The 15967-nt window shown below is 39.0% G+C and overlaps 1 protein-coding gene across 1 annotated transcript; it reads left to right on the forward strand.

Annotated features, from left to right (window-relative positions):
• The first annotated feature begins 25 nt into the window (after positions 1 to 25).
• Positions 26 to 12477, forward strand: klhl8 (kelch-like family member 8). Its single transcript, XM_085463978.1, has 12 exons — positions 26 to 133; positions 2203 to 2422; positions 4936 to 4997; positions 6433 to 6598; positions 6778 to 7098; positions 7302 to 7488; positions 9534 to 9677; positions 10137 to 10248; positions 10433 to 10601; positions 10689 to 10848; positions 11514 to 11715; positions 12325 to 12477. The coding sequence occupies exons 2-12, from the start codon at positions 2225 to 2227 to the stop codon at positions 12446 to 12448; spliced, it is 1845 nt and encodes a 614-aa protein (XP_085320104.1). The 5' UTR covers positions 26 to 133; positions 2203 to 2224; the 3' UTR covers positions 12449 to 12477.
• The last annotated feature ends 3490 nt before the right edge of the window (positions 12478 to 15967 follow it).

Below are 15967 nucleotides of genomic sequence, written 5' to 3' on the forward strand. Positions count from 1 at the left end.
GGCTTCTTTTTCTGTACTTCTTTGAAACTACATTACCCGTGAAGCACCTGGAATCACAACAAACGTGCCACTGCCAAGCAGCAAAGCATTCCCCTCAATGAAGCCGGCATCTTAATTCTCGCTGCGACATGAGGTATTTCTTTATAATTCATTTGAACGCTTATGAAAATTAACTTTTTTATTTATCGCAGTTCTGCTGTAACTTTTTGGGGGGCTAAATTTGTGTCCTCATCTTGTCCGTTTCCTGTCAGACAACGTTAGCTGTCATGCGAATGCTAATCTGCCTAGTAGCTGCTTTTAGCAAACAAGCTAGCCAATAATCTGCTGCTAGCATGGCTGTCTAGATTTATAATGCAGAGCAGTAATTTCATTTCCCTGGTTTTTAAGACACAAACGAGCATACTATGTGTAACTAACTAGTGGTGCTATACTGTGGAGACTAAACCATAATTGCGTCTCGATTCACAAATTGTTGACCTTTGGATGAATGTATGTCGACAGAGATTTTAGTTCAGTTGTTTTGTTGACCGTTTTGACCGAGTTTAACAACCTACCTACATGCAGTAAAACAATCTTGGATGAAACCTGTCCTTAATGTTCTTTACGCAGAACAGCTAGATGCAATATTTAAGTTGGTGCAGATTATTTAGTGCACTGAGGGCTACTTAAAGCATGAGACCTGTACAAGATATAATATCTGATAAATGCGACAATAATCTATAGGTGTAGATGAAGTGTGCTAAATGCTATCCATGGCAGAGAAGATGATGTAAATGCAAACTCTGTGCAGATAACTGTATTGCAGATTGGCCCTTTGACATTTATCAGACACTTTCAAGAGCTGCCTGACCCTTAACTCAGTGTGCATTCACTTGTCAGTTTTATTAGTCAGTTAATGACAAAGAACAACATTTGACCTCATTAAGGGCACTTGCAGTGCTCCCTTGGAAGTAGGTGAAGTAATTTGACATGACAACTGTAGGTCTTTGGAAGAGCGTGACTCTCTTTGTATGCTAAAGTGCCTCACATTGATCCCGTTAGTTCATCAGTGGGAGTCTTGATTTTTGTGTCACATGAGAAAATGTGATTGTTATCATCCTTCTGTGTGCACTTTGAGCAGTAGTTGTGCACTGCATCTGTCGTTAAATTATTGACTCTCTCACTCCACTTCCTCTTTATAAATAAAATAACACAGTCTGATCATCTTAGCATCTTAAAACCACCTCCAACGGTTGCTTAGGCCAACCCAGCTTTTGCCTTTTAAATAAAATGGATATTGCTGCATCCCTACATATGTTGAAGCCTATCCACAAGCCTACAAAGTAGAAGAGAAGTGGCGATTGGCTTTGATCATAAGTGCATATGATGGGACTTGATGTTTTCTGCTCTTTTAGCTGAGAGGACTAGTGATGAGGGGGCGATACACTGAGGCTATTCAGTATCAGGGGCATAGCTTAAAAAAAGCGAGACAGTACATCATCTGTAAAGCGTAGGTGGAGCTTAAAGCTTCAGCTGTTACTCTCACTTCCTGTTCTTAAATAAAGACGTATCAATTTTGGAAATTGTTCATCAGATTCATCGATCGGTAGGTTTTTTTTTTAATGGATTAGATTGTTGAGTTTTTTCATTTTTAAAGTGTGATTTGTGTGTTTGAGGGAACTGCTTTTCCTGTGTTTTGCTAAAGTAGTGAAGAAGTGACACTAAAACGGGGGAGGAATACTGACTTAACTTGCTCAGCTGACAGGTCGTGTCCCCCACCCCTCACTTCCTCTTCGTTGCCTCTCTTGAAGGTTGCTGTTATTTGTGCGGTTGCAGTTGTTGGATGCAGTTGAATTCAGTGGAATTTAAAAATTGCACTTATTATTGATTACAGGCTGTGATTAGACTGTTAGTATTGTTGGGTTGGGTTTTTTGTTGTTTTACAGTCTTACACTACAATCCAATAAAACTGAGAAAAGATGAACAGCGATAGAGCCTTATGAATGAGCCATGAATATAGAGACGGGAGAAGAGATTCGCTATTCCACTGCTTTCCTTGTAGCAGACACTTATGTGTGAACATTTGCAGTTATTTTAACATAAAATAACCTGATTTAAATAGAATTAAAGCATCTGTATTGTTAAAACACTGCAAAACAAAAAATACCTAAGTGGAAAGAATATGATTTTATGTATTTACTGGCTTCTATTTTTACCATCTAGGTGTTGTTTCCTGTAGCCCACTATGGCACCGGGGGATGTGGTGCCAGACCATGCCAAACAGCTGAAGTCCAAGGAGAAGCGACCTGCAAGCAGGGCATTGAAATCAGAATGTGAACCTGACGGGTCCTTTGTCTTTGAGGCTCATGAAGCCTGGAAGGACTTCCATAACTCCCTCCGGCATTTCTATGAAGTGGGTGAACTCTGTGACGTCACGCTGAAGGTGGGCCTATGCACCTGGACTCGAGAAAAATTTGTTCCTTTTTACTTTTTGATTTTTGGTTTTTAGATTGGCCTATTCACAATTTCAGAACTAATGCCAAAATCACATCACATGGTGAACATTAAGGAGTAACTTATATACAGGGTGGGCCATTTATATGGATACACCGTAATAACATGGGAATGGTTGGTGATATTAAAGTCCTGTTTGTGGCACATTAGTATATGTGAGAGGGCAAACTCCTCAAGATGGGTGGTAACCATGGTGGCCATTTAGAAGTCGGCCATCTTGGATACAACTTTTGTTTTTTCAATAGGAAGAGGGCCGTGTGACACATCAAACTTATTGGTAATGTCACAAGAAAAACAATGGTGTGCTTGGTTTCAACGTAACTTTATTCTTTCATGAGTTATTTATAAGTTTCTGACCACTTATAAAATGTATTCAATGTGCTGCCCATTGTGTTGGATTGTCAATGCAACCCTCTTCTCCCACTCTTCACACACTGATAGCAACACCGCAGGAGAAATGCCAGCACAGGCATCCAGTATCCGTAGTTTCAGGTGCTGCACATCTCATATCTTCACACCATAGACAATTGCCTTCAGATGACCCCAAAGATAAAAGTCTAAGGGGGTCAAATCGGGAGACCTTGGGGGCCATTCAACTGGCCCACGATGACCAATCCACTTTCCAGGAAACTGTTCATCTAGGAATGCTCGGACCTGGCACCCATAATGTGGTGGTGCACCATCTTGCTGGAAAAACTCAGGGAACGTGCCAGCTTCAGTGCATGAAGAGGGAAACACATCATCATGTAGCAATTTTAAATATCCAGTGGCCTTGAGGTTTCCATTGATGAAGAATGGACCCACTATCGTTGTACCCCATATACCACACCAAACCATCACTTTTGTTGTGCCAAGAGTCTTGGAGGGATCCATCCAATGTGGGTTAGTGTCAGACCTATAGCGGTGGTTTTGTTTAACGTCACCATTCACATAAAAGTTTGCCTCATCACTGAACAAAATCTTCTGTGTGAACTGAGGGTCCTGTTCCAATTTTTGTTTTGCCCATTCTGCAAATTCTGTGCGCCGATCTGGGTCATCCTCGTTGAGATGCTGCAGTCGCTGGAGTTTGTAAGGGTGCCATTTGTGAGTAGCTAATATCCGCCGAAGGGGATAATAATGCCACTAACTAATGCCACTCTCCAGTGATATGTGGCGAGTGCTACACTGTGGGCTCTGGCTGAATGAAGCTAGGACAGCCACTGATGTTTCTTCATTAGTGACAGTGTTCTTGCGTCCACATTTTGGCAAATCCAACACTGAACCAGTTTCACGAAACTTACCAAGCAGTTTGCTAACTGTAGCATGGGAGATGGGTGGTCTTGTAGGGTGTCGTGCATTGAAATCTGCTGCAATGACCCGGTTACTGCGTTCACCAGATATCAACACAATTTCAATCCGCTCTTCACGTGTTTACCTCTTCGACATGTCAATGGCTGTGAACAAAGAGAAACTTGTAAATAACTCATGAAAGAATAAAGTTACGCTGAAACCAAGCACACCATTGTTTTTCTTGTGACATTACCAATAAGTTTGATGTGTCACATGGCCCTCTTCCTATTGAAAAAACAAAAGTTGTATCCAAGATGGCCGACTTCTAAATGGCCACCATGGTCACCACCCATCTTGAGGAGTTTGCCCCCTCACATATACTAATGTGCCACAAACAGGACTTTAATATCACCAACCATTCCCATGTTATTACGGTGTATCCATATAAATGGCCCACCCTGTACATTAGGGCTATACAGTTATTTTTGATCAATATTGAGATCGTGATTATTTGTCAGGATAATTTATTGATTTCCATGGCAATAGACATTTTTATTGCTCTTTCATGGAAGTATAATACTATAATATATAATCCATATTACATTCTTAATAATACACAAATCTGTGTATCGAAATAAAATTGGTCCCCCTTATCCACCTGATTTGGGTGCAGCCCTTACAGGAAAACTGTAATGCAAAGAAAAGACAAAGATAAATCCACAAGGCACTGCTTTCTCTTTTACATTGTGAAAGATGTTTATTCACCTGGCTCAAGTGCATCCCCTAGGAGCTAACGTTTCACTCTATTTATTGGATTTTCATGATGTGAATAAAACTTGTAGCAAAGCATTTGACAGCAGTGAGGTCCCTCATTTTGTATATAGTGCAGCTATCGCCACACATAACTATGAGGGGATAAAATATGTTTTGTAGTAAAGTTGATTATTTTCCTGAAACATCCATTTACTCATCATGTTTAGTGGACGCACTTTAGCCAAAAAGAATACAGTTGTGTCTGTGATTTCAGTCAGTGTTTGTAAGCTCCATGAATTTTTCAGTATCACTGAAGGAAACTAGTTTTGATTGAGATTAAAATTTGATTAATCGTGTAGCCCTAATTTAATGATGTCAAAGTGTGCTTGTATCATGTATTTTCTGTTTTTCTTTTTCTAGGTTGGCAGCAGGTTGATACACTGTCACAAGTTGGTGCTGGCCTGTGTTATCCCTTACTTCAGGTATGTTTTGCCTGTATCGGTGTCTTAACCCTGGGTTTTTTTCTAACAGCCATAGGGGGGAGACTTCTTGGATTAAAAAAAAAAAAAGATATCTGTATGTACAGAAAAATGTACGACCTAAGGACACAAAGTTTTACTAACGGGTTTATTGTCTCAGTTGTTAGTTTTAAGCCTTATCTAACACAGTATGGTTTGATTTTGTATATTGTGTTCTAAGAACGGTCCACAACTCCCTCATCATATCCAGTTTGCAAATAAATAAGATAACAATGGTCAAAAGTGGCAAACCAGTGACTTTTCCACCTTTTATTTGTTAAGTTTTACTTTTTCTTTAGTTTTTATTTACGATGTTGGCTGCTTTTTCAATCATTTTCAGTCCTTGTAGCTGACAGTTTTCAGAGAAATGCATAAATTGGTATTTTTGCAACAACAAGATGATTCCCGAAGATCTATCAGCTCAAAACCTGCAACAGCATGGTGTGCAGTGTGTTTTCACAAAAAAAAGACAAAAGAAGCGGCAAGCCCAAAAACAAAAAACATACAGTGGTCCCTCGTTATATCGCGGTTCACTTTTCGTGGCCTCGCTGTTTCGCGGATTTTTTTTGTGTGCAATTTTGCATGTTTGGCTTTTTGTTTTTTTACAGCGCATTGTGTTCTGCATCCTGATCGGCTGTAGACAATTTTCAATAAATCTCGTGCCGTGTCTCCTGTACAGTACAGAATGCGTTCAGCTTGTCAAATTTACATTAATCATCACTAGCAGAAGACAACAAACACAACAGTGTCGACGTCAAAGGATTATAAGGCGCATTAAGTGAAACCAATCAAACTTTACTCAACTCATTCTTCTTGCTTCCTCCACTTCCGTACCATTAATTCATTAATGTTGAATTCTCTCACATCTGCTCTATTCCCATGTTCTGGACCTGAAAACATGGTTTGACTTTGGTTTCATTCTATAATACTGGACTTGTTTTTCTACGAAGGTTTGAACTTTGAGAGAGTTTAAACAAGAGAGAAACGTGTCAAAATGTTCATGCCCGTCTGAGAAAAATGTATAAAGTGTGTAGTGAAGGGTTTTACAGCCTTAAAACATCTATAATAATTGTAAGAAATAAACTTCGCGGATTTCACCTATTGCGGATTATTTTTGGAACGTAACACCCGCAATAAATGAGGGACCACTGTACTGCAGATGAACAGTATTTGAAAATTTTTTAATATTTACATTACAATAATTTATTTAAAAATCCAAACTCTTATTAGTGTTTAAAGTTTATTTTCAGCTAAAATCAGTTTTCATAGACTAAAAGGTTACTGCTGTCAAAGTATCGATTTTTGGCAACTTGTAATGTGAACCATGGTTGCATTTTTAAACATTAGTTGGTGCCTTGTTTTGAATCTTTGTGTTCAAGTGACTTTTTCATTTCCTCAGGGCCATGTTCCTGTCAGAGATGTCTGAAGCCAAGCAGGAACTGATAGAAATTAAAGACTTTGATGGTGATGCCATTCAGGACCTGGTGCATTTTGCTTATTCCTCCAAGCTCACCTTAACTGTGGATAATGTCCAGCCACTGCTTTATGCTGCCTGCATCCTTCAGGTAGACAAGCACAACAAGCACTAGCATCAGATTATAACATGAACAAAGGTGTCCTGCGTTTCAAGTATAGTTTTGATTTACCACATTAATGCATAATGACAGTTTTAATCTAGAAAAACACTGAACTATATAATCCAACTCATAATTTTTGAAGTTGATTTATTGCCTCTTTCAAATAGGTTGAGTTGGTGGCGAGAGCCTGCTGTGAATACATGAAGGCACACTTTCACCCCACCAACTGCCTGGCAGTTCGAACCTTTGCCGAGAGCCACAATCGGGTGGACCTGATGGACATGGCTGACCGCTACGCCTGCGAGCACTTCACAGAGGTAGTGGAGTGTGAGGACTTCACATGTGTGTCTCCCCAGCACTTGCGTACATTACTGTCCTCCAGCGACCTCAATATTCACTCGGAGACACAGGTGTACAATGCAGCAGTGAAATGGCTAAACGCAAACCCACAGCATCACGAGGCCTGGCTGGACCAGATCATGTCTCAGGTTTGAGAATGGCCTGGAAAGGGTTTTTTTCTTTTCTTTTTTATATTAGTGTTGTAGTCTTGAATGTGTGTCAGAAGTCAGAGTTTATCACCTGGTTTACTGATTACCTGAATGTTTAGGGGAATAACTGTGAGTAAAAGGAGTGTTATATAATCACTTTAGCATCCGCATGACACCCGCATGTATGTTTGTCTCTCCTTTAGGTGCGCCTGCCCCTACTACCAGTAGAGTTTCTGACTGGAACCGTGGCAAAAGATGAGATGATCAAAGGTAACCTGAGCTGTCGTGACTTGATGGATGAAGCCAGAAACTACCACCTGCACCTCAACAACAAGGTGGTTCCAGACTTTGAGTATTCAGTCCGTACCATACCCAGGAAGCACACTGCAGGTACCTTTATATGGTGGTGCTCTGCTGTGAGCATGTAACAAGTCTTTTGTTTTATGGCATTTAGAAAGTCATTACAGCACATTTTCTTATCTTTATAAAAGCACACTTGCAGACATAAAACCAAGTGGCTTTTTGCAAGTTCATGTGCAGTTACGGACCTATTTACATCACATTACATTAGTACCTTAAATCTGCTGTTATAGGCAGATGGTTTGGGGGTTTTAAATTTAGTCAAGCTAGAGATAAGTAGCACAGTGCTGATGAATATCACTGAAACAACCCAAACTATCTCTTCATTCCTAATGCTCCTCACTTCAAATAGTCACTGTAACGTGTAACTGTGCTTGCATTTTAAGAATTAAACATAATAAAATTGAAAAGGTGGCAGTGAGACATCGTTGCTGAGCTGCAGAGGCATATTATAGCAGTCTAAAGTATGGTTGCGCAATTAATTGAATTCATTAAATGTACACATGATTGAGCAATATCGAAAATGCGTGCTCTGTTAATTGAACTCCACACAAAAGCAAATCAAGGGCTCCTTGAATCCTTCCCATATAAAAAGGACATTTAATGACCTCTCCTGTACCCTTAATGACCAGGTTTTACTCCTCAGTAAATATCAACAAAGACGAGGTTTGATGACAATTTAGAATAGGTTCCAGGTTGTTCTGAGGGTAGCCATAGTAAGCTATATAGACAGAAACCATCACCAATAACTTTTGAAGCAGGCCTGAAATAGGACAGAAAATACTCTGTTCAGAAAAGAGAAACTCGGGTTACCCCTAGTAGGCGTTTAGGAGGGAAAGATTTGAATCAGTGCCTGACTACATGAGCCAATCACAGCTGTTCCTTGTACCATGCAGCTTGAGGTTTCCTGGATTAATGTTAAAAGGAAGATGTACAACAAAAATCAGATGACATCTGCTACAACAGAAGGTACTGGACATTTAATGGGCTATACTTCAGCCACCTGAAAACACCTCAACCTAAAATGTAATTCATGCACGAAGGTCAAGAGAAACAGTGCAATGTTTGCTAATCTCAAATGTCCATAAAGTGAGCCTGTAGAGTGTGTCAGCTCACCAAAATACACTAAAATCACAATTGCAGTCCTATTCCATTTGGCCAAAGCTGAGTGTCCATTAAACACTGTGAGTAACACAGTGTTTAATGGACAAAGGCTTTGGGAAAATGGTAAACATATTATGCCTTTCTCCAAAAGTTGATTCTGTTCATCTGGACGTAGCGTTTTGTGGGAGAAACGTTTTGTCACTCATCCAAGTGACTTCTTCAGTCTCAACTGACTGCAGGTTTCCCCAAATCTTATAAACAGTACATTTGCATAATGACTGAAACCAGCCCAGTGAAGGAACAATGGGCTGGGAGGTCAGTTCCTTAATCATAATTATGCAAATACTCATGACCACTGATCAAAGACCACTGATCAGTTATGCCTTTCTGCAGTTATTTTGCAAAAGTGACAAAAAACCTACACTGTCACACCATGACAGGGGAAAAGGCGGGGGTGTCTCAGGGGTTCCAAGTATTTTGCTACAAGTTTGTGTCATGTCAGATACAATGAATGGAGTGAAAGACTTTATATTTTGCTTCTAGAAGATGCACTGATGTCACACTGCATTGGTTTTTATTAAAAGAAATGTAGGACAGTGTATAAATGAAAGCAATGCTCTGCTTGATTTTTCCAGACTTCTCTTAATAAAGAAATTCAAGACCTAATTTTCACTCGGATGCTAACAAATAGCTTTCTCCTGCTTCTGGCGAGTAATTTTAATATGTGTGGGTTGCTCTGTCCACCTGTGGATTGTTCTCTGGGATTGTAACAAAAACACTGCACTGAGTTTAAAAGTTGCTGCCATGCCATGAAAAATAAGGGCCCTGAATCTCATGCTCAAATAGATCTTTCAAAACTTTTAATAACTTGTAATTTATATTAACTTTTCCATGTTGGCTAAAGTGTTTTTCATCTTCTTTCTGAAGACCTCAGAGTGCCAGGCATTTGTTCTGTCCAATTGTTTCTTCAGGAGTTTTGTTCTGCGTGGGTGGCCGGGGCGGTTCTGGTGACCCGTTTCGCAGCATTGAGTGTTACTCCATCACTAAGAACAGCTGGTTTTTTGGCCCTGAAATGAACAGCAGACGGCGTCACGTGGGCGTAATATCTGTAGGAGGTAAGAAAGATGTCGTATGATTGCGTTACAGAATGTAAACAAGAACATTTTCACCTGAACGATGAAATGTTGAGCTATGGAAGCTGAGGGAGTAGAGTACAACATACTCAGTAAAGTCAAAAGTGGGCACAGATGAGCCAGATCCTCCTGATCACACAGTTAAATTGTCTCATACCAATATGGTTCTCAGTCGGATGCTGCTGTTCACTGGTGCAAGTGTTCTTGAGGAGAAAGAAAGCATAACCATGAAAGAAATGAACAGATGAGTCTGATCCAGGAGAGCTGCACCTTCCAATTAACTGGACATTAAGGATCTGCTGCTAATGCTTGATACTAATAGGATTGTGGCCAATCAGTGATTTTCTGATTAGTGTGCAGTATGTCAATATTAATGGTATCAGTTCATATTCTGGTCATGTGATGGTAAACAAACAGGGAATTACAATTTGTTTTCTTCAGGCAAAGTTTATGCTGTTGGGGGCCATGATGGTAATGAACACTTGGGAAACATGGAGATGTTTGACCCCTTCACTAACAAGTGGATGATGAAAGCGTCGATGAATACCAAAAGGTATCAATCGAAAATTTGCTCCAGTGCAACTCCTGAAGAAAAGTTGGAGTGATTTAAAAATATTTAATGATCACACAGAAAGAAAAAAATTACAAGTTTTGATCCTGTTCCATAGTAAGGAATGTACGTTTCTTTCTGTGAAGCATTAACTGTATGGCTAGTTTCATGAACATATGTATTTCAGGAGGGGGATAGCCCTGGCAGCCCTTGGTGGTCCTATATATGCTATTGGAGGTCTGGACGACAACTCCTGTTTCAACGACGTGGAGCGTTATGACATTGAAAGTGACTGCTGGAGTGCCGTGGCGCCGATGAACACCCCCAGGGGAGGAGTTGGATCCGTGGCACTGGGGGTAAAACTGAAGAGAAAGGTCAAAAACATCTATCTGATCTGCGATATGTACTCAGCACTTAACTACTTTATGCTCTCCCATTTTCAGAATTTTGTGTATGCTGTGGGAGGCAACGACGGCGTGGCGTCACTGTCCAGTGTGGAACGGTTTAATCCTCATCTCAACAAGTGGACAGAGGTCTGCGAGATGGGACAGCGTCGGGCTGGAAATGGAGTCAGCAAACTCAATGGCTGCCTCTATGTAGTGGGTAAGAGGAATTGTAGGAGAACACTTGTCATATTCTTCTCTACAGGCTGATTCGTTGGATAGTCCAATAATGTTGGAATTTACTGCACGGAATTTATATGATGCAGTTTGTCAATGTTTGCTTCCTCTTTCATGCGTGCTTCTTTGGTGAACCAAACAAATGCTCAATCCAGAAAGCTGAAAGTTCATTGTTTGTAAAGCTATTTGGTAACTGATTCACAGAAAGAGGATTTTATTGCATCACCTCAATTTAAAGAGTTGTTTGAGGTTCACCAGCTTCAGGTAAAAACATGTAATGCTGTTGTATAGCTACTTGTAGAGCTGCTTATAGAACAAAATAACTACATTTGTTTGAGTAATTAGTGAGGATTTGCAGCTACCCTTGAAATCCCCAAAGAAAGTATTCGAATAGTCGTCCTAGTGTTGATATCTATACTGAGGTGTCAAACCTCATCATGAAGTGTACAGGGGAGGTCGTTAAATGCCGTCTTTATGGGAGACAGTGTTAAAAACAGGTGTTAAACCTGAGTGTGAGGTTTTACTAATATTCTCAGCATTTCACGCATTTTTTTATTTCGCATGGGAGTTTCACATTTATAACAACATCCTAAAAATCCCCCCCAAAATAAAATTTTTATGACTGTCTTATCTTATAATTTTCCAAAGGTGGTTTTGATGACAACTCGCCACTGAGCTCCGTAGAGCGCTTTGACCCACGAATGCACCGCTGGGAGTACGTGTCAGAGCTCACCACCCCACGTGGAGGGGTCGGGGTCGCCACTGTAATGGGAAGAGTGTTTGCAGTCGGGGGACACAATGGGAACATTTACCTGAACACAGTGGAGGCTTTTGAGCCACGAATGAACAGGTCAGTAGGAGAAGCATGAGGGTTGTGTTTCTACATGTACAGAGGTGTGAGAGAATAACTTTTTTCAGTAGGCGTAAAACTGAGCAGCAAATGTTCTGGATGCATTCCTGTTTCAAATGTTTTTTCCCCATATTCTTCAAGAATATGTATATACATAAAAAAGCAAAAATTAGGTATTTATTAGATGATTCTTAATAAGAGTCTGATGAAAGTAGGGTTACTGGCAGTGGGCAAATTGATCCAACATCATTAATCATCTTTTTACAAGAATACATTATGTCAACTGCTGATTTGGCTCCTGGTATCATTCCTAGCTTGGATACCGATAAACCATTCACTTGACTTGAAAATTAAAATTAATATTAAAATATAGGGACTTGAACCATCTATCATTGTAATTTGATTGGTTTTTTTGAGCTACACTCATTAGACACTCATAAGTCCATAATTATAGATTATTTGTACATTATATATGTACCATATATTTAGCCTAAAACATTTGAAGGACTTGAGTAGTTTTCTAAATAATGGAATTTTAAAATGACCTCTAAAAGTCCAAAGTGTTCTTGTTGTTAATTGTCTATTGATTTGTGTATCTTTGCTGTTCAGGTGGGAGCTGGTGGGCTCAGTGTCTCACTGCCGTGCTGGAGCTGGAGTCGCTGTCTGTTCGTCTCACGTCAGCCAGATCAGAGACGTCGGACAAGGCTCCAGCAACGTGGTCAACTGCATGTGAGCTCCACTCCACGCACTATCAGGCGACTGCCAGGCCACCGTCACATCCGATAACTGCACAAAATCGGAGAAATTTCACCCGATGTTCAGTTTTTTCAGTGAGATTTTAATGACTTGAAGTGCACATTTGACAAATCTGAAGTCTTCTGTGACAAAAAGACACTTTGAAGACATTTGTGACTCCTGCAGGTGTTCTGTACAATCATTGATGTTGTATTTTGTACTGTACTTTTCCTTGTTTCCCTGCTTTGACTGAGTTTTGACTGTTTAAGGGAAAATAGTAGCTGAGCCATGTACATATACAGACCACATGAGAATGAGAGGGGTGCTTTGATTCATATCGTGAACAAGAATGTTTTAGTTGGCCAGTATGAAAGCATTCTAACCATCAGTCCTAATCGGTCTCTCTGTCCTCCATCGTAATCTTTCAGAGAGATGTGACACATTAGTAGTTTGAAGGTATTCATACTGGCTTCAACACTTGCCTGTGCACCAGTTCATTTAAATTATTCCCATGAATCTGAAATGTGATGTGAAAACGCCACGAAATGTCCAAGACTGTTGCCCTCGCATTTCCAGATTAGTGAAAACAAACGTTTAAAGGTTTAGAACAGCTGAAGTAAGGCAGAGCTTACTTGAATATTTATAGGTATTTTTTTCTCCATTATTGTGTTTTGATAATCATTTAGAGCTCACTGATCTAAATCGTTGATTAGCGACTGTCTGGTGAATTACGCTGCTGCAAGTGCCAAACACACAAAAACTGTAAATGTCAGTCCGGTGTAACAATCTGCTGAAAGTCGACTCATTTACGTCGACTTTAGAGCTGAGAAAAGTGTGATGACTATAACTGAGAGATGAGGTCACTGCTCATCTCTGTTATAGTCATCACTAAATCATTAAAGCAATATGGTGCACCTCTTTGGTTCTTTTCCATTATTGCATCGAGATCTGGTCAGAACTGACAGAAGCTGACTTTGAAAACACTGTCAGTGCTTTCAGATTTTTAAAAGATTGTGTCTGTGGATGGTTGTTCTGTTATATTTTAATATATGAACACTTTTGTATACCAATATAGCCGTCTCTTTGGCATTATTCTTTACTGACTAATCCATTGCTGTGCACTATTTTCCTAGACTAGATGTGAAGTCTTGAGTATATTTTTGTCAGAAATGGAGAATTTAAAGTTTCAAGTTGTTCATCAATACATGCTTATTTCTGCCATATGAAGAAAGAAAATATTATTTCTGATAATGTTTGTATGAGTAAAATACATATTATTGCAGATTTCTCTCTGGTATTATTGATATCATTTTTACACTAAAATTAAAGCCAACTTTATTAGTAAATGAGTCTTTTGTAAACTTTGCTGTGTAAGCTTGGTGTTCTTCCTCCTTTTGACTGCTTCCATTTGGTGGTTTATTTACATGGTATCAGTTGGCACAATAAAGATATATGTAAATGTTACTTGGTGAGATTCCTCTTTATTTCTGGATAATCTGATGTTTGTCTTCTGGCTTAAAATGTTAAAACAAAAACAACAATCATGGAAACAACAGTGGCTATTACAAAGTTGGTACATTTACCTCATAGACAGTACAAGACTTCTGCAAGATACGCTCTAATAGATGCAATATCTGGTTTTCTGAAGAAGCAAAAATAATAAAAAAAACTGGAATGTATTCACTGTGTTGTTCATCATTATTATTCATTTTAATGATATGTTAACTTGAGTTAACCAGCTGTCTGTTTTACCCCCGCTGTCAGCCACTATCCTCCTATGAGGTTGTTCTGTTCTCTTTACTCATTCATTTTATGAGCACCACTATCAGAAGTCCTGACACAGTGACTTTGGTAAAATGGAGAAGCTGTTTATGGGCCTTGCTTGTTGATATTTAGCAGCAAGTAGCAAGAAGAAGTGATGCTATATAGCTTGATACCTGGTGTGTCCTCTCTTTAATCTGTGGTATTGCCCAAGGATCTATCTTGGGTCTCCTTTAATTACTATGTATAATCCTGTCAGAGTAACTGGTGTCCTCAGTTGCCAGATATTTACAGACTCAAAATGACCCCGTATTTTTCCTTAAAAGGTCATTTAAAATTTAAAATGTAAAAAGAAATCTGTTTCCTATGATCTATGTCCCCTCTAGTTTCTAGCATGTGAAACATCTAGAGACTGCAGATGAGTAATGCTGCTGCAGGCTAGGGACAACAGAATTGTTCAGATTCACGGGCTACCTGTTAAATTGTGCTAAACTGATTTTAAGATTTACTCCTTTTCTTTCATTAAATAAAAGGTCTAGTTCTAGTATCTGCGGTCCCCTAACTTTATGTGAACCTCACCACTGCTTGAGATTCTCTAGCAGATCACTAATGAATATTCTGACATTTTCACCCACTTTTGTGTGACTTATTTTTTTCATAATTGTGGAATTTGTTTTAAATACATGTCCTTTTTTTCTTTTTTAAATCAAATGTTGTTTCCATTTTATTCCTGATTGCATTTCTATTTATTGTGTTTAGTGTGGAAATTCAGCTTCTTAGAAAATTTTGTTACAGCTTTTTTATTTTTTAGCATTTCATAACACTTTTTAAAAATATGATACATAATTGTAGCAATGAAAGAATAAATGAGAATTTAACTGCAAATTTGAGTTTATTGTTTTGTAACATCCTTATAAACCATGTTAAAAAGTAACAGTTCAAGGCAGAGGTTTGGCAGTACATATACGTTTATTGACAGTCGACATGTGGTTGTTTATAACCTGTGTATTCTGGAGAGGAATGTGAGCATGCACTCTTTCCCCAAATGTACTGGTTACACACTAAACTTTGGATTTTCTGTGTAAAAAAACAAAACAAAAAAACACCTCAAAACTGATGTGTTTGCATTTTTATATACTATGAGAAACCTACCTGACATGCTGTTTGGACCAATTATTTTGTGACAATGTCACAAATCCGTTACATCAAATTAATTGCTGATAAACTTTTGATATTTGAGTAGCAAGGACATTTTACTCATACAAGAGCAATCAGGGTTTTATGTTTTAAAAATATTCAAGAAAAAAAGTTTAGTTAACAACAGTCTGAAATGAAATAATGTAAAAATAGGCTTAGAAAAAAAATCTCGTTTTTCAATTGAAAAACATTGTTTATTACTGATAGTTGTTGTTGGGGTTAATACCACATGGTGAAATCAATCCCATCTTTATTTTTTATTCATTTTTATTGGCTTGGGTTTTATTGACACACAGTAGCAGACTGCTGCAGTTTTTAAATGACCGTCACATCTGTTTTACTACTTTCAGTCTTTGGACCCTGGAAGACTGCTGAAAAGAGGAAAACCAACGAAAAGCTTCTCAGAGGGGCCAATACTTGGAGCTAGAGCACATCACTCACTCACACATACACTGCCAGGCTCAGGGGACGTTAGAGAAACGACTTTGCAATAGTAGGATGTGCATAAGCACTCCTTAAGACACCAAAAATATTAATTAAAAAAGCAAACAGACAAAGA

Source organism: Copadichromis virginalis, linkage group LG7, assembly GCF_057382275.1.
Source record: "Copadichromis virginalis isolate Kocher_CV1m ecotype Utaka linkage group LG7, C_Virginalis_male_GT1.1, whole genome shotgun sequence".
NCBI lineage: Eukaryota > Metazoa > Chordata > Actinopteri > Cichliformes > Cichlidae > Copadichromis > Copadichromis virginalis.